Source organism: Vigna umbellata, chromosome 9, assembly GCF_029865625.1.
Source record: "Vigna umbellata cultivar VRB3 chromosome 9, Vumbellata_1.0, whole genome shotgun sequence".
NCBI lineage: Eukaryota > Viridiplantae > Streptophyta > Magnoliopsida > Fabales > Fabaceae > Vigna > Vigna umbellata.
This window is the reverse complement of record NC_142173.1, coordinates 5,161,226-5,183,854: the sequence shown is the minus strand read 5'-3', so window position 1 is coordinate 5,183,854 and position 22,629 is coordinate 5,161,226. Positions and strand designations below refer to the sequence as shown.

The following is a 22,629-nucleotide window of genomic DNA, read 5'->3' as shown; positions in this document are numbered from 1 at the left end:
TTCAAGGCTTTGTATGGTAAGGATCCTCCTCCGATTTTGAGATATAAACCAATGTACAAGATCCTATTTCAGTTCAAGAGTTCTTGCGGGAACATGATGTTTTGTTGCGGTAATTGAAAGCAAATTTGTTTAAGGTTCAACAATACATGAAAGCCCAAGCTGATAAAAGACGCATATTTTTGTGTTTTGAGATAGGAGATTGGGTTCTTGTGAAATTGTAATCATATAGGCAACATTCACTGATGGAAGACCATCAAGGAATCACATTGGACCTCTTACTAGAGCCATGACAAGGAAGATTCAAAAAGAAGAAGGATCACCTAACACTTTACTTCTATGGAAGGTTACTTATGAAAATCCTTCTTCTCTTGTACAATAAAAGCAAGAGTCATGGTCAACCAATCAGATTTGGGAAAAGCATTCTTCAAGGGATCAACACCAGGGTCGCTCCAGCGTCCTCAGACAGGGGGGCTCCAGCTTAGATGCACCAAATGGACTTCTTGGCTCACGTGCGCTCTAACGCCAGCGAAGCAACCTAAAGCACGTTTTGGAAGCATTGTCCATGTGACCCAGCATGCTTCCCATGACCCAGCTAACTTGGCCTCCAAGCTCATCTTTTATTTTGAATTTTTGGAGGGAATTTAGCTCAGAATTGAGGCCCTTCTTCACTTATAAATAAGAGGGTCTCCCCTTTGTATTTTCTCACTTTTGAGCTTAGTGAAATGCTGTAGAAATTGTTTTCCAGCCCTATTGCTCTTGAGTCACTCCTTCTCTTCACTTTCTCTACCCTTTCCTCTAGCTTCCTTTCATAGTAGGAAGGCCTTCTGAGCTGAGAGGTCTCTACACACACTCCTTCCATTAAAAACACACCAAAACACCATTCATCTACTTCCATTCAGCTGCACTTTCATGGCTTGCTGTTTGGAGTTGCAACCTGCGAGTTCCAGGCCTGACAAGCTTCCATCAAGTTGATTTTGAGAAAAGTTCAAAAATTAAATATGCGTTATTTTAGACCTTTTGAAGTCATCGCCAAGATTGGTGAGGTCGCTTATAAACTCAATTTACCATATTCAGCTCGTATCCACTCGGTGTTTCATATTTCTTTACTTAAAAGATTTGTTGGGAGTCCTTCACAACAGTATTTACCCTTGCTACTCGCTACAACTGAGTTTGGTCCTTCGATACAACCTTTTTTGGTTTTAGATGTCTGCATAGTCATGCGTTAGTCCAAATCGATTCCACAAGTGTTAATTCAATGGGACTCTTGGAACCTTCAGGAATAACCTGGGAGGATGTTCAAGACATTAAGGAGTTTTTTCCGTAATTCAACCTTGAGGACAAGGTTGCTTTTTATGGCGGGAGTATTGTAACGTGTACAGGAAATGTTGAAGAGAGAGATAAGGAAGGAAAAGTTGTTAGGCAGAAAATCCATGTGGCTAATGGTTCGCAAGATGAGGTCATGAGGAAAAGCGTGAGGCAAGGACAATATTTTATTGAAGGACTTTGTGCAGTGAGAGAACGTGTGTGGTATATATGTTATTCTTTATTCTCCCTCTAATAATTGTTGATTGGCCTTTCTCTTCATATTAGGTTCTGTATAGCCATGGACGACGTGAAGAACTTTTGTTTATATATGTTGTTATTCATCTTTGGTAATCACTAGTGCAGTAAAGGGAAACGACAGCGGTTATTTTTACCTATTTACACCAGTTATGCAACCGAGACATATATAGGCAAAGTAAAATGTCTATCACTTTCTACCTCAGTTCTAAACCGAGGCAAAAAAATGTATGCTTTTTCCTCGGTCCAAATGCAACCGAGGCAATAGAGGTCTTTACCATGCGGTAGAGGAGGTCTTTTGTGTCTATCAGCCTCTTTAGTTTTCTTCTGCTATATGCCAACATTTAACAGTTCTGATCACGTGCGATACAATTTTGCAAGATATAACAATAAACCATTTATGAGTGGGAAATTTTCTATTACTTGATGGTGAGATGATACACACTAACTAACAGTAAGATAAATCATAAAAATGAAGATAAAAGCACAAAAATTTATAATTTTTCTGTTATGAACTCTTGTTTCGGGCAGTGGTTTTTTCCATAGGAGGAATAGTGTTTGTTCTAGCAATCACAGGAGTGATCTTCTACAAGAAGCATAACCAAGCAAAAAGAAAAGCAAATGAGACTAAAATTAATAAGAGAAAAGAAGTCTCAAGTGTGAAAGCCAGTGCTTTATCATCAAGAATCTTCACTGGCAGAGAGATAAGAAAGGCAACGAACGATTTCTCCCGAGAAAATCTGATTGGAATTGGTGGATTCGGTGAAGTGTGCAAGGGGACATTCAATGATGGAACCGTGTTTTCCATCAAGCGTGCGAAGCTTGGAAGCACCAAATGCATTGATCAGAGGTGAAACGAGGTTCGAATTATGTGCCAAGTAAACCACAGAACCTTGGTGAAACTCCTTGGTTGTTGCTTGGAACTTGAACACCCTTTGTTGATATACGAGTACGTTTCAAATGAGACCCTTTTTTATTACCTTCATCGCCATTATTTAACCCTCTGAGAAACAAAACCGCTTGATAGTATAGGGACTAAAAACATATTTAACCCTCTGAGAAAAGAAGACCAAACGATATCCTTTATTTAATACCTTTCTGACATATATATCACCGACATGCCACTTATTATTATTGCACACAAACTACAAAAGTATTATTTGCCACACATACATGAACCTTCTTTCAATTCTTATTTGGTGGCATCTCTTTCTGCCTTGACAATATGAGCATCAACATCTTTAATGATATGGTCATATAATTCCAGGTAGCCATATGGAGGATGAACATCCTCTCTTAGCTTCTCATATTCAATGGTCCATTTGATTGAAGTTCTGCCATCATCATTCTCTATGACTTCAATGGTTAGCTTCAACGGCTTATATTTGTCATCGACAGCTTCACCAAAGACCTTGAATACAATTGTTTTGCTCTGTTCATCAACCGATTCAATACTTTCAAGACATGTTACTGTCTTACCGTCTGTTGTTTCACAATAACCAATCATTAAAAAACAAAAATATTAGAAGAATATGTAATTGATAACTCATTTGCTAAATTCATGACAAATATATTTAGCCTGTATAAATATTTTTCTTTTCAATTTCGGTCTCCATACAATGGTAAGTTTTCTATTTCTATCTTTCTCTTACCTTTGTTTAAACTCTAATTTGGGTAAAGTTTGCCATAAATGCTTCGGAAAAAAAAGAGTAAACAATATTTAAACCTACATCAAACTGATTTTCAAATTCTTAAAAGGTGATATAAAAATCTATTTTAAACTTAACTTAATTTTACTAAGCTGAATTATTAAGTGAGATTTGTATTCACTTTATTTATTTATTTATTTATATATATATATATATATATATATATATTTTGTAAATCTATCTTATTTTTAGTTAATATAGAATTTTCAACTCACTTACCTCACATCTAAACATATACATTTTAAATGTAAGATTAGACAATAATTTAATAATGGTATGATGGAGGGTGACATAATAGGCTCCACAAACAACTTATTTTTTGGGAATGAGCTTTGGATGAGAAGTGAACTTTAATTCTATCAAATATTACAAAATTTACTTGTAAAATAAGGTTTGTATTCAGTTATATATTGTAAATTTGTGTAAACGTTAAGTTTAACTCAATTTTAGAGAATAAACTTGTAACATAAAGTTTGCACTCAGTTATATATTATAACTCGGCCTTAGTTCTGGATTTGAAATCATACAAATCCTTAAACACAACTTAGTTTTGTTGATAAATCAATCTTGCTAGATATTTTCGTAACTTGATAAAAGAAATATAATGTAAGAAAACTAATTAGTGTTTTTCATAAACTTATTATCAAAAATTCTTTGAAAATACCATTTTAATAAGAACATAAAATAAGAAGACTAAACAAATTATATGCATGAGTGAAACTAGTTTATTGTAATTTATATTAGCTATCTTATTTTAGCTTATTCGAGTTTAACTTCACGGTAATTAATTGTTAATTTCGGCATATGTAATAAGAATTAATTATTTTATTTTATTTTCTTATTCTTTAAATACCTATATAAAAGTATAATCCAAATTGCATTATAGGTTTGATCTATATACATTAAAACTAAGTAATGAATAATATGAATTTCTCGCATTTTGATTTGTCTAACATATGCAAACACAATTTAATTATAAAAATAATTACCTAAGGTATAAGTCCAGTGTTTGACCGAATCATTGGTATGCCAATCATCACCTTGATGGAGTTTGGTTCCATGAACTTTACCAGCAACGTGTTGAACCTGGGGGAGGTTTTTGGTCAAGATGTGGAACCATTTGTCTGCAGCTGCATGAACTGGAAGTTCAGTGCTAATTTTTCCAGTTAGTGACATTATGAAGGATTGCAGAAACAAACAACTGAGGAAACGAATGGGATAATGTAGAGAGGGATGAGAATCACTCCTTAAATAGGAAAACCTTACCAATCTCTTCGGCTGCCAACTAATTAAATTAATTGAGCATTTAATGCTTTTGAAGAAATAAATTCTTGCTCCAAGAAATCAGTTCTGCCTCTGAATGGAAAGTGATGATGTCTAGGGTAATTCTTTTAATATAGTGAATGCCTAATATAATAGAATTCTTTTACTTGTAATATAATTAATACGGTAACTAATTACTTAAACTTATAACTATGATAACTTAATTAATTATAACTACGCTTAACCTAAGTGGTTTTCTTTTTCTAATATATGTTTAATGTAGACGACTACTTATGTTTTAGTTGATGGAAAAAAACGTGTCAATGAAAAATTATTCTATTAATAAAGAAATAAAATTTACATAAGAATACAACTTAAAAAAAACACGAGACAAAGAGAATAACATTATAAAAAAATTGATATAACAGACAATTTGTAACATCCCAAAATACAGTAATTACCATAATTTAGAATTAATTACAATTAACAGTAACATAAACAGTCTTTGCATTAATCAGGATTAAAAGCCAAACGGCATCAGTACAAAAGAACGCGCATAACGCATACAAGGGAAAACCTGGAACGAACGTTCTTTGATATATAAAACAACGTACGTCAAAATAGAGGAATATAAGATTTAAGACGAACGGCCTAACAAAATACTTGGCCGAACGTTGAAATTACACTAACATTTACAGTCCTGATCTAACGAGCACTCTAAGGCTCAGCCTTTACTTCAACGTCCACCAGATTAGCTTCATCCAAATTTTCTTCTTCCAGCATTTGCTCAAGGGATGCACCACCATCTGCTCACATCCACAACGGATGATCATTGCATTTTGACAAGACGAAAGTACATGGACAGTAGACAACACAATGGAAATGCAAGGGTAAGCTTATAATATTTAATTTATACAATCAACACATACATTTACATTTCAATTCACACATACAACATGTAACTTATCCAATAAAAATCACAGAAATACGTATATAAGACAGACCGTCCGGACTGTATGAACCATGTAGTTACAAGCGTCCTTGCACCCGAGTGGTGTAGTAACTGATCAAATCTCCCAGCTGCCACTCGAGGTTAACCCTATCTGCCCGAAGTACTCAATGGACTAGGGCCTCCTGCCATTCCCACGTATGACTACCCCCTTCTACTTGAAGAAGAGTATCACGGAATATCAGGATGGACCGCGAGGCTTAACTTATCCAGGTTCATACTTTACCAAATTTCACATTCAACACATCTGAGACGTTCCTCCTTGGAACGCTCGTTAAAATCCACTTCCATTAATTCATTCAAAATATCATTCGCCCATATTAACCAGTTCTCTTATTCACATTTTCATTCAGTGTTCCATTCTCGTAACATTAACAACATGCCTCCTTTAATCAAATAAGAACGAAATTATTAATGTACCTTTGTCTACACGTTTCTGAACAAAAGAAACGAACTCTTGTCCACTTACGGACGTTAAGAATACTTAAATAATTTAAATGGGATTGAGTTTAGAAGATCAGAATAATACTTAGAAAATTTTGAGTACAAAGAATTTAGGTTGAATCAAGAGGATAAATACCTTACAGGATAACTTAGATAAATAAGTAGAGTATGTTTAATTCAGAAAACAACACTTACTGTCAATGACCGAACGTTCAATAATTAACTTTGGACGAACGCCAAGTACGTTCGCTCAGAATTCAATGATAAGGACGAGCGTTCAGTTATAAAACCGAACCCTGCTTTGGACGAACGCTAGGTGTATGACCGAGCATAAATCAGAACGAACGCTTGGCAAAACCCGAGCGCTATTTGGGACGAACGCTTCGGTATAAGACCGAACGCCCTGTAGAACGAACGTTCGACATAAGGTCGAACGATATTAAGGACGAACGCTTCGGTATAAGACCGAGCGTTACTTATTCATAAAGTTTTAAATATTTAAATACTGCTGAGTTAGACGAACGCTCAGATAATTCAATTGGGGACGCTCGTTCTCGAGCAGAATTCCTTCCAAATGAAAGAATCCCAATCTAAGTTATTTTACTGAAAACCGAACGGTCTAAGACCGTACAGTGACGAGCGTCATTTATCAGAGGGGATGATTTGAAATTTCAGATCTTTCAATCTTAACCGAATTTTCCAGATTTCCAATTTTATAAACTTCACAACTTTCCTTCCAGATTTAATTCACTGTAAACATCATCATCATACAGATTTCAACATTTTAATCATTCCAACTATACAATAACCATACTCCATCCATACATAATCAAATCAACATGCATTTAAATCAAAATCAACAACATATATAGTACATACGAGCAGTGTTCGTTCATGACAGATCAATCAAAACCAGAAATCATATCAGATATCAGCAAACGTCCATAACAGCTCAAACTTCATACTTTTCATACATGTAACTCAGATCATACAACATACAGTATAAATTAAACATATATGCTTCCCTTACCTGGTCTAGCAGTGAACGTTTAACAGTGTAACTTGATTCTTCCCAACTAGGAATTTCTACCCGACAAGCTCTTTCTTACGCTCCTCAACTAGGTTTAACCAAAGAGAACTCAGAAACTCAGATTTTATCCTTGCATGCAATTGAAACAGTGTTCCTAGAAATTCCAGAACTAGGTTATGGCTGGAAACTTACCGGTTACAGGATCAAAAGAAGTTCGGCTCCAAATGAAGCTTACTGGCCCGTGAACGTTTCTACGGTTTCAGAAAGTTGATTGGAGTTGAAAGAAGTGAGTAATGGTAGAGAGAAGATGAAGGTTCTTAGAGAGAAGCTGGAGAAGAGAAATGGCCAGGGTTTCGTGAGGAAGAAGGTGAATGCATAGAATGGAGTGAAATGTTTTCAGAGAAATCATTTTCTCTTCCTCGTCAAACGGTCGTGCACTCCCGCACTGCCACCTGGATCCCACTACAGCTTTTAGAAGCTTCTAACGTGACAGATGGCATGCGTGCATGCAGAGCTTGGTGCGTTTTTAATGCACTGAGTGTGTGTGACGTGGTGCGTGTTTCAGAGAATGTTGTGGCACGGTTTTTCAGTGCACAGCAGAGATGAAATCCGAGCAGTAAGGGGGTTTTTAAGAGAATTTAAACATTGCTTGTGGTGTGAATTAATTTGATTTGACACAGAATTATTATTGCTAATTATAGAGGGTTTTACATTCTCCCTAACTACAAAAATTTTCGTCCTCGAAAATTCAGAAATTACATGAAAATAATTGCGGATACAAATCCTTCATTGCACTCTCCACCTCCCACGTTGAATCTTCAGTTTTAGCGTCCCACACAACTTTCACTAAACGAACGTCTTTTCCTTTGTGCAGCTTGGTGCGAACGTCTTCAATGCGGACTGGTTGTAACTCCAACGTTCGGTCTGGACGCAGTTGAATATCTTCCAGTTCTAAGACATGGGAGGGATTAGCTATATACTTCCTAAGTTGAGACACATGGAAGACCGGATGCAGATTTGATAGTTGAGGAGGCAAGGCAAGTTCATAAGCTACTGGTCCAATCTTCTTCAAAATCTGGTACGGCCCTATGAACTTGGGAGACAGCTTCTTTGGACGAACCACTCTCCCTACTCCCGTGATCGGATTTAGTCTCAAAAACACGTGGTCTCCTGCAGCAAACTCCAATGGTCTTCTTCTTCTATCCGCATAGGACTTCTGCCTGCTCAGGGACGTCTTCAACCTCTCCTGGATCAATTTAACTTTCTCGGTTGTTTGCTGGATGAGTTCTGGTCCAGTTAGCACGTTCTCTCCCTCTTGGAACCAGCAAAGTGGCGTTCGGCATTTCCTCCCATAGAGAGCTTCAAACGGCGCCATTCCAATGCTAGACTGGAAGCTATTGTTGTACGTGAACTCCACCAGTGGCAAGACCTCATCCCATGCGCCTAAGTGATCTAGGACGCACGTCCTCAGTAAATCTTCTAGCGTCTGAATGGTACGTTCGGATTGGCCGTCCGTTTGCGGATGATACGCTGAACTCATCTGCAGCTTGCTCCCCAACTCGCCTTGTAATGATTGCCAAAACCGAGATGTGAATCTCGTGTCTCGGTCAGAAATGATGCTTGAAGGCACTCCATGAAGACGAACGATCTCCTTGATATATAACTTGGCCAAATTTGTCATGGACATCTTCAGATTCACGGCCAAGAAATGAGCGCTTTTAGTCAATCTATCCACGATCACCCAAATTGAATCATGATTCCTAACCATTCGTGGTAGATGAGTCACGAAGTCCATGGAGATGCTGTCCCACTTCCATTCTGGAATTTCCAACTGTTGAAGCAACCCTCCTGGTCGTTGGTGTTCGGCCTTAGCGCGTTGACAAGTTAAACAGGATGCCACAAAACGAGCGACATCACTCTTCATTCCAGGCCACCAGAACGAACGCCTAAGATCTTGGTACATCTTAGTCATACCGGGATGTATGCTAAGACGACTATGATGTGCCTCTTCTAAAATAATCCGCTTCAGCTCTCCATCATTAGGAATGCACGTTCTACCAAGGTAACGTAGCATACCGTCCGTCCCAGCATTGAATTCCTTAGCTTTATCTGAACCGAGCGCGCTAAAGATCTTCACCAACTCTTCATCCTCACGTTGCTTCATCCAGATACGGTCAAATACATTACTTGATATTCTAAGGTTACAACACTTGATACTGTTCGGTTCCAGCTCAAACTGCAACCTTAGATCTCTGAAACTTTCCACTAAGTGCAGCTCCTTCACCATCATTAAAGAGACATGCACTGACTTCCTGCTTAGGGCGTCCGCCACTACATTGGCCTTCCCGGGATGATAGAGCAACTCAAATTCGTAGTCCTTCAAAAATTCTAACCAACGCCTCTGCCTCATGTTCAACTCCTTCTGATCAAATAAGTACTTGAGGCTCTTGTGATCACTGAAGACTTGGAATGTAGATCCGTACAGGTAGTGCCTCCAAATCTTCAGTGCAAAAACGACCGCTGCCAATTCCAGGTCGTGTGTTGGATAGTTACGCTCATGAACCTTCAATTGACGAGACGCGTACGCTACCGCCCGCCTCTCTTGCATGAGCACACAACCCAACCCTTGATGAGAAGCGTCACAGTACACTTCAAAGGGCTTGGACGTGTCCGGAATGACTAGTACAGGAGCGCTCGTCAACTTCACTTTCAGCTCTTGGAAACGCTCCTCGCACAAGTCAGTCCAAGCGAACGGCTGATCTTTCCCTGTAAGCTGCGTCAGTGGTGCTACTATCTTAGAAAACCCTTCAATGAAACGCCTATAGTAGCCCGCAAGACCAACGAAGCTTCTCACCTCCGTGACTGAACGCGGACGTTCCCATTCCATAACCGCTCGTACCTTTGCTGGGTCTACCGAGATCCCTCCAGCGGACACAATATGACCCAGAAACTGCACCTCCTTCATCCAGAATTCACACTTGGACAGTTTTGCATACAACTCCTTTTCCCTCAACACGCTCAGCACTGCCCTCAAGTGTTCTTCATGTTCAGCTTGCGTCTTAGAGTAGATGATAATATCATCTATAAAAACGACCACAAACTTGTCCAAGTATGGCCGGAAGATGCGGTTCATATAATCCATGAACACTGCAGGAGCGTTCGTTACTCCAAATGGCATCACTACATACTCGTAGTGTCCATAACGCGACCTGAAAGCAGTCTTCTGGATGTCGTCCTCCTTCACCCTGATTTGGTGATATCCCGAACGCAAATCAATCTTAGAGAACACCGTTGCCCCATGCAGTTGATCCAACAAATCATCAATCCTTGGCAACGGGTATTTGTTCTTGATGGTCAGCTTGTTCAATTGCCTGTAGTCTATACATAACCGAGAGCTGCCATCCTTCTTCTTCACTAAGAGCACAGGCGCTCCCCAGGGCGATACGCTCGGCCTTATGAATTGCTTCTCCATAAGTTCTTCAATCTGCTTCTTGAGTTCAACCAACTCTGCAGGCGCCATACGGTATGGTTGAACAGATATAGGGGCTGCTGTGGTCACCAGATCAATGGTGAATTCAACTTCCCGAACAGGAGGCAACCCTGGTATTTCTTCTGGAAAAACGTCCTGAAACTCCTCCAAAATGGACATTCGTTCTTGCCTCAAATCTCCCAGCTCTTGGTCTTCATGCGTCATGATTAAGAAGCAAGACGCGCCCTCCATAATATCTTCTTTCAATTGACCGAGCGTCACACCTACGCATTCTTCATCTTCGTCAGGAAACACTAACTCCTTTTTGCCACAATCTATGAGAATGTGGTTGGCAGCCAACCAATCCATCCCTAGAATTATTTCCAAGTCCTTCAAAGGTAAACAGATTAAGTTCACCTTATAGCTATGCCCCTCAACCTCAATAGGACATCTAATGCACACGGTAGATGTCCTAAGTTCTCCAGCCGCTGGTGTAGATACCACCAAGTCGAACTGCATATCTCTCTCCACAATTCCCAGCCTTTCAACACACGCCTTCAAGATGAAGGAGTGCGTCGCCCCAGAGTCAAACAACACACAACAGGGTATTCCATGCACTAAGCAGGTACCAGTGACGAGCGTACCTGAGCTCGCTGCCTCCGCTCCCGTGATCGCATAAACACGCCCAGTAGCTTGGGCTCGACCACCCCTTCCTTGTTGATTCCTTCCTGCGTTCGGCGGTCTCATCACTGCGCGTCCGCCCATGTTGCACTCGTTCTCCAGATGGCCATTTCGCCTACACCGAGTGCAATATTTTACTCCAACAAGTTGAGGACATGACGAACGGTAATGTGGCCCCCCACACTTGTAACATACCACGCTACCTTGCTGCCCAGACTGTCCGGCAGGAACCAAGGCTTGAGATCCACTCGTGTTGGCTGCTGGACGAGTGTAAGGAGATCCTCTCTGATTCACATTTCCTCTTGGGACAATCGGCCCCCTTACTGATTGCTGTTTCTTGTGCCGTTCCGCCTCTGCCAAGTTCTTCTCCAACACCTTGGCCCTCTCAACCATAGCAGGGAACGTTCTGATACACAAACTGGAAATCACAACCTTTAGATCACTGCGTAGACCGTTCTCAAATTTTCTGCACTGCCACTCCTCACTAGTGGCCATTGTATTGAAGCGAATCAAGTGTTTGAACTTGTTCGTATATTCAGAAACTGACATTCCCCCCTGGACCAGCTGTAAAAATTCAACCTCCTTTGCAAAACGGACACTGTCAGGGAAGTACTCTTCATAGAATTTGTTTCTGAACACTTCCCAAGTAATCTGCTGGTGAGCGTCCGTTAAAATGGCTCTGACGCTCGCCCACCAGTGGCTCGCCTCTCCAGTTAGCAAGTACTCTGTATACGCCAAGCGGTTTTCATCCGGACATCTCTTGGCGTTGAAAATTCTCTCCATATCCCTCAGCCACTGATCAGCTTCGTCCGGTAGACCTTTCCCACTAAACTTGGCAGGGTGATGCTGAAGGAAACTCTCCATACTCCATTCAGCGTTCGGTTGAGCAGCGTTTGAAGAAGATGCTCCAGGCGCACCTCTAGTTGCAGCCAAGATCTCCATCAACTGCCTTTGCGTGTTTTCAGAATTGACACGCGAGGCCTCCAAACCTTGCATAGCAGCTTGGTTTTGCTGCATCAGGGTGGCGTTCTGCTCCAGCAATGTGGTGTTCTGTTGATGCAGCCTTTCAACCACAGTTTCCAACAACCTAGTGTTGCTGGACGTATCGGACTCACTCGGTTGGGGAGGAGGAGGAAGTCTAGGCGCCATTAGTTCTCTGGATCAGAGAAGAACGAGCGTTAGTAAAGTTCAAGAGTTAAAACAAGAATAACTCATTAAACATGCAATAAGCACACAGCAAAAACACAGTGCACTCATAACCCTACAGTGTCCCTTAATAGAACAAAACTGCTCTGATACCACTATTGTAACATCCCAAAATACAGTAATTACCATAATTTAGAATTAATTACAATTAACAGTAACATAAACAGTCTTTGCATTAATCAGGATTAAAAGCCAAACGGCATCAGTACAAAAGAACGCGCATAACGCATACAAGGGAAAACCTGGAACGAACGTTCTTTGATATATAAAACAACGTACGTCAAAATAGAGGAATATAAGATTTAAGACGAACGGCCTAACAAAATACTTGGCCGAACGTTGAAATTACACTAACATTTACAGTCCTGATCTAACGAGCACTCTAAGGCTCAGCCTTTACTTCAACGTCCACCAGATTAGCTTCATCCAAATTTTCTTCTTCCAGCATTTGCTCAAGGGATGCACCACCATCTGCTCACATCCACAACGGATGATCATTGCATTTTGACAAGACGAAAGTACATGGACAGTAGACAACACAATGGAAATGCAAGGGTAAGCTTATAATATTTAATTTATACAATCAACACATACATTTACATTTCAATTCACACATACAACATGTAACTTATCCAATAAAAATCACAGAAATACGTATATAAGACAGACCGTCCGGACTGTATGAACCATGTAGTTACAAGCGTCCTTGCACCCGAGTGGTGTAGTAACTGATCAAATCTCCCAGCTGCCACTCGAGGTTAACCCTATCTGCCCGAAGTACTCAATGGACTAGGGCCTCCTGCCATTCCCACGTATGACTACCCCCTTCTACTTGAAGAAGAGTATCACGGAATATCAGGATGGACCGCGAGGCTTAACTTATCCAGGTTCATACTTTACCAAATTTCACATTCAACACATCTGAGACGTTCCTCCTTGGAACGCTCGTTAAAATCCACTTCCATTAATTCATTCAAAATATCATTCGCCCATATTAACCAGTTCTCTTATTCACATTTTCATTCAGTGTTCCATTCTCGTAACATTAACAACATGCCTCCTTTAATCAAATAAGAACGAAATTATTAATGTACCTTTGTCTACACGTTTCTGAACAAAAGAAACGAACTCTTGTCCACTTACGGACGTTAAGAATACTTAAATAATTTAAATGGGATTGAGTTTAGAAGATCAGAATAATACTTAGAAAATTTTGAGTACAAAGAATTTAGGTTGAATCAAGAGGATAAATACCTTACAGGATAACTTAGATAAATAAGTAGAGTATGTTTAATTCAGAAAACAACACTTACTGTCAATGACCGAACGTTCAATAATTAACTTTGGACGAACGCCAAGTACGTTCGCTCAGAATTCAATGATAAGGACGAGCGTTCAGTTATAAAACCGAACCCTGCTTTGGACGAACGCTAGGTGTATGACCGAGCATAAATCAGAACGAACGCTTGGCAAAACCCGAGCGCTATTTGGGACGAACGCTTCGGTATAAGACCGAACGCCCTGTAGAACGAACGTTCGACATAAGGTCGAACGATATTAAGGACGAACGCTTCGGTATAAGACCGAGCGTTACTTATTCATAAAGTTTTAAATATTTAAATACTGCTGAGTTAGACGAACGCTCAGATAATTCAATTGGGGACGCTCGTTCTCGAGCAGAATTCCTTCCAAATGAAAGAATCCCAATCTAAGTTATTTTACTGAAAACCGAACGGTCTAAGACCGTACAGTGACGAGCGTCATTTATCAGAGGGGATGATTTGAAATTTCAGATCTTTCAATCTTAACCGAATTTTCCAGATTTCCAATTTTATAAACTTCACAACTTTCCTTCCAGATTTAATTCACTGTAAACATCATCATCATACAGATTTCAACATTTTAATCATTCCAACTATACAATAACCATACTCCATCCATACATAATCAAATCAACATGCATTTAAATCAAAATCAACAACATATATAGTACATACGAGCAGTGTTCGTTCATGACAGATCAATCAAAACCAGAAATCATATCAGATATCAGCAAACGTCCATAACAGCTCAAACTTCATACTTTTCATACATGTAACTCAGATCATACAACATACAGTATAAATTAAACATATATGCTTCCCTTACCTGGTCTAGCAGTGAACGTTTAACAGTGTAACTTGATTCTTCCCAACTAGGAATTTCTACCCGACAAGCTCTTTCTTACGCTCCTCAACTAGGTTTAACCAAAGAGAACTCAGAAACTCAGATTTTATCCTTGCATGCAATTGAAACAGTGTTCCTAGAAATTCCAGAACTAGGTTATGGCTGGAAACTTACCGGTTACAGGATCAAAAGAAGTTCGGCTCCAAATGAAGCTTACTGGCCCGTGAACGTTTCTACGGTTTCAGAAAGTTGATTGGAGTTGAAAGAAGTGAGTAATGGTAGAGAGAAGATGAAGGTTCTTAGAGAGAAGCTGGAGAAGAGAAATGGCCAGGGTTTCGTGAGGAAGAAGGTGAATGCATAGAATGGAGTGAAATGTTTTCAGAGAAATCATTTTCTCTTCCTCGTCAAACGGTCGTGCACTCCCGCACTGCCACCTGGATCCCACTACAGCTTTTAGAAGCTTCTAACGTGACAGATGGCATGCGTGCATGCAGAGCTTGGTGCGTTTTTAATGCACTGAGTGTGTGTGACGTGGTGCGTGTTTCAGAGAATGTTGTGGCACGGTTTTTCAGTGCACAGCAGAGATGAAATCCGAGCAGTAAGGGGGTTTTTAAGAGAATTTAAACATTGCTTGTGGTGTGAATTAATTTGATTTGACACAGAATTATTATTGCTAATTATAGAGGGTTTTACACAATTTCCTCGTGGAATTTCACTTGAGTAAACTAACATTTCCAAAAACAAAAACTTAATTCAAATTTTACAACATTATAAAAAGAGTATATAAAAAGTCAAATATAAATTTAAAATATGTTTCATGAAAACATAAAAAAGTTATAAACTTATAAATTATTATATAATCATTATCATGTTATTATTTATCAAGTCACGTTTCTCATTAACATTTTACCTCTGTCAATAAGTTATACAACCTCTTATTGGCTTCATTAGGAAACTCTTCTACACATCTATTGTCTGCTAATGAAGCATGTTAAATAAGAATTATTCACCATTGTGTATACATAAATTGATTCATCTCATTGTTATGCATAAAAGTGGTTGAACCTAAAAGCTACCAATTTTCATGTATAGATGAGGTAGAGGGAATTTCTTCATAAAATGTCTAAATCTTGTAATTTGATATGAATCCTTTTTGTATAAGTGAACTTTTACCACTTAATATTTCAAAATTCTACTACATTCACATTTTATGCATCAGTATCTAATCCCTCCATCAAGAGCATAATATTTATATTGTCGAGCTATCCGGACAAACATTTCAATTCCTTGGACAAAAAATTCCTTCAAACCTCTTCTACTGCAATAACAACGATCATACATCAACCCACGATTGTTCTATGAGAAGCCAAAAGAGGAAAATGCTAGTGAATTAAAGATCATTCACTAGTAAAAAAACAGTCTTTAACGTGTTTAATACACCTCGGTTTTCACAAAACTGAAGTATTAAAACGCGGTGGTATTTTTGTAATTAAGGTGAACTTATACGCCTTGGTTCAATGGCAACCGAAGCATATGCTCTCTACTGCCTCGGTTATTTACGAAACTGAAGCATACACTAGTGCAGAAAGGGCTTTAGACGTCTGTTATTTTGGCCTTTTGACGTCCGACCTGCACTCGACGTCTTTGTGGGTGACGTTAGTCAGACGTCTGTTGTGTCACAAACGGACGTCTATATAGACGCCTGTTCTGACACAAACGGACGTCTATATAGACGTTTGTTTTGGCACAACCAGACGTCTATATAGACGTCTGTTCTGACACAAACGGACGTTTATAGAGACTTCTGTCTCTGTCAGAACAGACGTCTATATAGATGTCTGGTTGTGCCAAAACAGACGTCTATATGGCTGAACGGGTTGTTTAGGGTTTACGGGTTTGGACGTCGGTTTGTGCACTGTCAGACGTCTATAGACGTCCGTTTGTGCACTAACCGACGTCTACTGGCGTTTTTTTTTAAAATGAATTTATTTTTGCATTGAAACCACACCTGAAAAGCAGAAAATTGTCCCAGAACAATATATAGTATAGTATATTTGCGTTTCATATAAAGAAAGTTATACTTAATGTACAAAATAATCCAATACCAAAACTATCAATATATAAACTTATAAAACTAAAATTAATCAATGTTCAACAATAAATAAAACTGTTCCTAACTCCATCTTTGCAGAAGATAAGCTGTCCACTCCTGCCTTATTTGCCTAATTGTTTCCTCTAGTATAAGAGATGTACTCTTGAAGCGCTGCAAAATTGAAGAAAGATTCATTATGGTTTCATATATGTTTAAAGCTGAATTTGATTTGTAATGTCTTCAAGGTATGCATCATTACCTGATTCCAGTCATCTGTAATGGCAGCTCGAATGATGGTCTTAATCCAGCACATGACATAGAAGCCACATTCCCATGAATCCTGCTGTTGGTTACACTAAAATGATGCACTAAATCGTCAATAATTTAGATCATTCAATAACATACAAAATGAATTATAACTATAAATGACAATCAACCTTTGGATATAAAATTTGAACTAGTTGACCTCGAGATTTACCAATAACTCTGTACAGATTAAAAACACAAAGTAAAATTATCATAACTATATTGATCATAAAAGTTTAAGGTGAACATCAAATTCAAAGTCATTTTTGGAGAAACACTTACCCTTGAAGCATGGTCCTCAAGTCATTTCTCATCTTCCTGTGCAACGAACAAAACCATATAATTTTACATTGTTTGGGAATGATGACCATCAGCTGCTAGTGCGACCTATCATGAAGGACAAATAGTTATTTAACTAAGTAATTAAGGAAACTTTAATAATGAACTTTTACATATAACAACACCTACCCATCAATGTATGGCACAAGGTATACGTCTCTTTTTGACTCATCCATCCATGTTTGCAAATAATGTTGTCTGTTTGCAAGTGTGTTACCAGAAGGTTGAATGGTCTGAGGTTCAACAAATCTGTACATGGAAGACCGACCTTGGTCTACAACGATTGTGTCCATGTACCTAAATGATCAAAGTTAAGTTGTTAGAAAGTATAGGAATCAAAGAAAAAGACATATGGAAGACAAAATTAACTATCTTACATGCACCACAGTTGAATGATGGAAATATTCAACATCCTGTCTCCCCCAATCACCTCCAATGCATCAGGAAATGTGATATATACTGGCACATGGGGGGGCATACCAAATACTCTCAAATCCCAGTATAATTCTAATGGTGCTCTCTTCAACCTGGGTAATCTTGTCATTAGCTTTGATAGAGGATCATTCTCTGCTTCAGCCATGTCATCATCTTCATGTATGACTTTTTCATGAATCGACTGCTTCTGAGGACGTGTGAACTGAAGATAACAATTTCGTCAAAGAGTTATCAACAAATATTTTTAAACTTAACATAGAAATACTAATAACAAAGACATTATACCTATGGAGTAGCGATGTCACTAGTGCAGAATAGGCTTTTAACGTCCCCCCATAGACGTCCGTTCCCAAAAGCCCCAACGTAAATAATTGACCGGTGGCATTTTCGTAAATAAGTGAAACTGTAGACGTCCGACCCCCAAGACAGACGTCAGCCCCCCCAGGAACGGACGTCTATAATATTATAGACGTCAGCCCCCCCAGGACAGACGTTTAAGGGGCTGACAGGGTAGTTGAAACGTTAAGTTGTTCAGCCCCTTAAACGTCCGCCCCCACTGACGGATGTCTATAATATTATAGACGTCCGTGCCCCGCATCACGGACGTCTAAAACACCCCGCGAACATCAATTTTAAATTACCATAGACGTCATATTAGTGACGGGCCGGACGTCTACGCTATTATAGACGTCCGGCACTCTGGGGCCCGGACGTCTAACAGTATTAATACGTGAAACGCGAACCCGCGAGCAGAACACTCACTGTTCATCGTCGTCCCCCCGCGAACGCTGTCTGCCATTGATTTTCCAAGTGCGTTTTCTCTCTTTTGGACCGTTTAAATTGACTTTCAATCCGATTACATTGCTTTGTGATGAAATATCTTTGATTTGAACCGATTAAAAATCGTTTTCTTGGGCGGCTTTTTTGATTGTTTTTGGACGAGGTGTTAGGCCGTTCCCTCCTCGATTTCCCTCCTTTCATTTCGAATCTACTTTTCAGGTTAGCTTGTTGTTATTGATAAATTTTTATATGCATGTAATTGGGTTTTGTGTATGCATGTTTTTTACTCTAAAGTGTGCATGTGTTATTGGCTTTTGAATATGCATGTATTAGTTGTGTTATTATAAGTATCAAATCATTGAGTGACACTTAGTTCCCATTTGAAATTTAACACAAACGATTAATCTTTTAATCGTTTGTGTTAAATTTTGAATTGTCCGATTGGACAGTTTGAGAAAATTAATTTTCATAATTTGCAATAACATGTCAATTGGAGTTTATGGATAAGATTGATAAAATTTCGGTTCAGTACTTGTGTTGTTCTCCGGATGCATATTTGATTGTGGTCATCGTTGACTACTCTCATTTCGTGTATTTCGGAGACCAACGCGAAATGCTGCCGAAATCTTATCAATTTTATGATGTAGACTTCAATGCACGTGTTTGAGCAAATTATGAAAATTAATTTTTTTGAATGGGTAGGGCCTAACCTTGTGAGAGTTAAAAAACTTGAACTGATGATTTTACGAACATAGTATGGATCGAAGCTGGACGAACGAACGTCGCATCAGTGAAGAATATGATAAAGGTGTTTCGAAGTTCTTGCAATACGTTGAACAAAATGCTAAGTCTGTCAACGGGACATATTTTTGTCCTTGTGTCCGTTGTCTTAATCAAATACGGCAAGACTTAGGCAATGTGCGTGACCATCTATTCATGTACGGCATAATGAGGACTTATACCATTTGGAGTTGGCATGGAGAAGTACTGGACCAGCCTACCACGTCACGGGGAACGGATTATGTGGAAGAATGGATGAGTGACCATTTAGAGGACATGATACGTGATGTCGGTGAAGATAATTTTGGAAGGGCTAATTTGTATGATTCTCTTATTAATGATTCAGAGCAACCGTTGTTCCCAGGATGCTTGAACTTTACACGTCTGTCTTCAACATTAAAGTTGTTTAGTTTAAAAGCAAGGAATGGATGGACCGATAAAAGTTTCACCGAGTTGTTGGAGTTGTTGAAGGAGATGCTTCCAGAAAATAATACTCTACCTATTCGTAATTACGAGGCCAAAAAATTATGTCCAATGGGTCTTGAATATCGAAAGATACATGTGAAAAAAACATTTCTGACCACGTTAATGAAATAAAGGCAGCAAACCCAAAAATGAGTGAAAAATGGCATCTTAATGAACATGTGAAAACCTTCTTGCAATGGTTTAAGAAAAAGATGTATGCGACTCCACATGTTTCTGAAACTTTATTGAGGTTATCTCGTGGGCCGAACACAAATTCATTACATATGGTGGGTACTATATAAACAATATTTCTTTTCAGACAAAGGTAGAAGATGACAAAAGCAGAGTTCAAAATAGTGGCGTCACACTACAAGCTGAGGTTGTGCACTTTGCTAGTTCTAAAGACAAAAATCCAATCACAGCATCCATCAGTTATTTTGGAATAATACAAGAAATATGGGAAGTTGATTACGTCACTTTTAGAGTCCCAGTTTTCAAGTGTAAATGGGTTGATATAAATTCTGGTGTCATGATGGATGACCTTGGTTTCACATTGGTAGACTTGAACAAGATGAATTACACTGATGAACCATTTATCATGGCTAGTCAAGCAAGACAAATATTCTACGTAAGTGATCCATCGAATAACAAATGGTCAGTGGTTTTAGAAGGTAGAAACATGCATGGACATGATGATGACGATTCTCTTGATATACTTGAGACAACATCTGTTGCATGTAGACCCACTGAAGACCCAGTTGATGACGTTGCCGATGTAATGCAGGCAATTCGTAGTGATCACAACGAAGGCATTTGGGAAAAAACAATTAATTAATAGGTTAATATTTTCACTTTTATTGACTTTATATGTATGTTCATCATAATTGAATTATTACTAACGTTGTATAATTTTTCAGGTATGTCGGCCTCAGACTCAAGATCGGGAAAGAGCAGACGTGGACGAGGCGTCACCCGAGTGGCAGATGTGACATCCGGACGCGTGGATGGTCAGAGGAGGCATGTTGACATCGACCCCAGATCAGGTCATCCATCAGGGCCAAATGATGATAGGTTTAGGAGTTATCTGGGCAAGTTAGCAAAAAGTCATGTCTCTATCCTTCATGCATGTTGGGATGACGTCCCAAAGGTCGACAAGAACCTCTTATGGCAAGATGTTCAGGTATGTTTAGACTTCATGCAATTTGTGATATACTTATCTGTTATGTTTTCTTTTGGTAACAAGTTTTTTGTTTTAAACAGCAACATTTTGATATTCCAAACACAATGCAAATCAGAAAGAAAGTGTTATCGCATATAGCAATAAGATGGAGGGAATTCAAGACAAGGCTGACACGACTATATGTCTTTCGAGATAGACAACATGAAAATCCATGTCAGCATTATACCTTCACAGAGGAGGATTGGATGCAGTTTCGTGCATCTAGAGAGTCTGAGGAATGGAAGGTATGTTTCTTAAGATCATCTTTCATTGAGTTTTTATGATTTTACACTTACTTATATACATGGTTTCACAGGATAAAAGGTTAGCCGCCCAAGAAAGACAAAGGCTAAACGACGCACCCCACTTGTTATCACGAGGTGGATATGCAAAACTGGAGAAGAAACTGAGAATGTCTAGAGCGGATGCCTTGGGACTTGAGTCGCCGAACCTAGCACCTGCACCTGCTAGGTACGAGCTGTGGAAGGCTGCTCGGACTAAATCTGATGGGAACATGACATCTTCCTCAGCTGCCTTGATCTCACAGAGAATTGTAAGTTCAAATTATAAGCAGTTATTTGATTGTGTATCTATCACAGCATGTCTTCTAAGTAGCTTGGTTTTTTTATGTGTAGGATGAGTTGGTTGAGCAGCAGACTCAGGGCACATTTGCTGGCCAAGGTAAGGACGACATTCTGACAACAGCCATTGGAAGGCCCGAGCACCCAGGACGTGTACGTGGAGTTCCTGGGGCGATTGGTCTTCGTGACTACTTTGGCCCTACACAGAAAACCCCCCAATCAATGAGTCAGGAGACATTGAGGCAGATGGATCTTCAGTGGGAGAAAAGACTCAACCAAAGCATGAGATCAATGGAGCAACGATTCATGGAGCAGCTATAAGAACAAAAACAAATACAAAGAGTGCTTGAAGAAAAGCTGCATTCCATGACGCAAGGCAACATGGGGGCCGATGAAACTCCCACACCACCTCGTGTCAGCACTAGAGGATCATGCTCTGCTGTAGACCCCACTCAGTATAGCGGTCAATATGAGCTGTTGGTTGATGGGGATCCCCCACGCATTGTGGCTGTCGGACGAGTGCTTGAGGGAGGGCAGACCATTCATGGTGTTGCCATATTACCCCAGCACGTGCGTGTGACCATTGACGAGGTTCGGGATCCCCAGGCTCAGGTGCCTGTACCCACTCCATAAATTAACTTTGTGGGGGAGGCCATAGGATCATGTATTGCCTGGCCTAGAGAATTGATCATGTCCCACATTGCTACTCCACAGGTATAATGTCTTTTTCCTTAGTATTTCTATGTTTATTCTTCATATAATTGTTGATAAATCTTTGACGTAAATTCTTATCTTCAGTTCACACGTCCTCAGAAGCAACCAATTCATGATACAGTCATACATGAAGATGATGAGATGGCTGAAGCGGAGGATGATCCTCTATCAAAGTTAATGACAAAATTACCCAGATTGAAGAAAGCATCATTAGAACTATACTGGGATTTGAGGGTATTTGGTCTTCCCCCACATGTGCCAGTTTATATCACATTTTCTGATGCATTGGAGGTGATTGGGGGAGACAGGATGTTTAATATTTCCATCATTCAGCTGTGGTGCATGTAAGTTAGTCAATTTGGTCTTTCATATTACTTTTAT

General features: G+C 39.4%; 2 protein-coding genes across 2 annotated transcripts; both read right to left on the bottom strand.

Annotated features, from left to right (window-relative positions):
• Positions 1-2,614: 2,614 nt before the first annotated feature.
• On the bottom strand, positions 2,615-4,483 carry LOC124821646 (MLP-like protein 43). Its single transcript, XM_047293562.2, has 2 exons — positions 4,259-4,483; positions 2,615-3,042 (listed from the first exon to the last, which is right to left on the bottom strand). Exons 1-2 carry the CDS (start codon positions 4,443-4,445, stop codon positions 2,753-2,755), a joined length of 477 nt encoding a protein of 158 aa, XP_047149518.2. The 5' UTR covers positions 4,446-4,483; the 3' UTR covers positions 2,615-2,752.
• Positions 4,484-7,071: 2,588 nt separating this feature from the next.
• LOC148192386 (uncharacterized) lies at positions 7,072-12,029 on the bottom strand. Its single transcript, XM_088099179.1, has 6 exons — positions 11,689-12,029; positions 11,129-11,571; positions 10,461-10,819; positions 9,357-10,253; positions 8,479-8,573; positions 7,072-7,144 (listed from the first exon to the last, which is right to left on the bottom strand). Exons 1-6 carry the CDS (start codon positions 12,027-12,029, stop codon positions 7,072-7,074), a joined length of 2,208 nt encoding a protein of 735 aa, XP_087955305.1.
• Between the last annotated feature and the right edge of the window lie 10,600 nt (positions 12,030-22,629).

Excerpts from the sequence above, each read along its gene's own strand:
- LOC148192386 (XM_088099179.1), bottom strand. The coding sequence starts at position 12,029 with ATGGAGAGTTTCCTTCAGCATCACCCTGCCAAGTTTAGTGGGAAAGGT. Across the intron at positions 10,254-10,460 it reads AGCAATTCATAAGGCCGAGC|GAGGACGACATCCAGAAGAC; the intron begins GTATCGCCCTGG and ends ATCAGGGTGAAG. Across the intron at positions 8,574-9,356 it reads TGCTCTATCATCCCGGGAAG|TTGGGGAGCAAGCTGCAGAT; the intron begins GCCAATGTAGTG and ends TTACAAGGCGAG.
- LOC124821646 (XM_047293562.2), bottom strand. The coding sequence starts at position 4,445 with ATGTCACTAACTGGAAAAATTAGCACTGAACTTCCAGTTCATGCAGCT. Across the intron at positions 3,043-4,258 it reads ACACTGGACTTATACCTTAG|ACGGTAAGACAGTAACATGT; the intron begins GTAATTATTTTT and ends GTGAAACAACAG.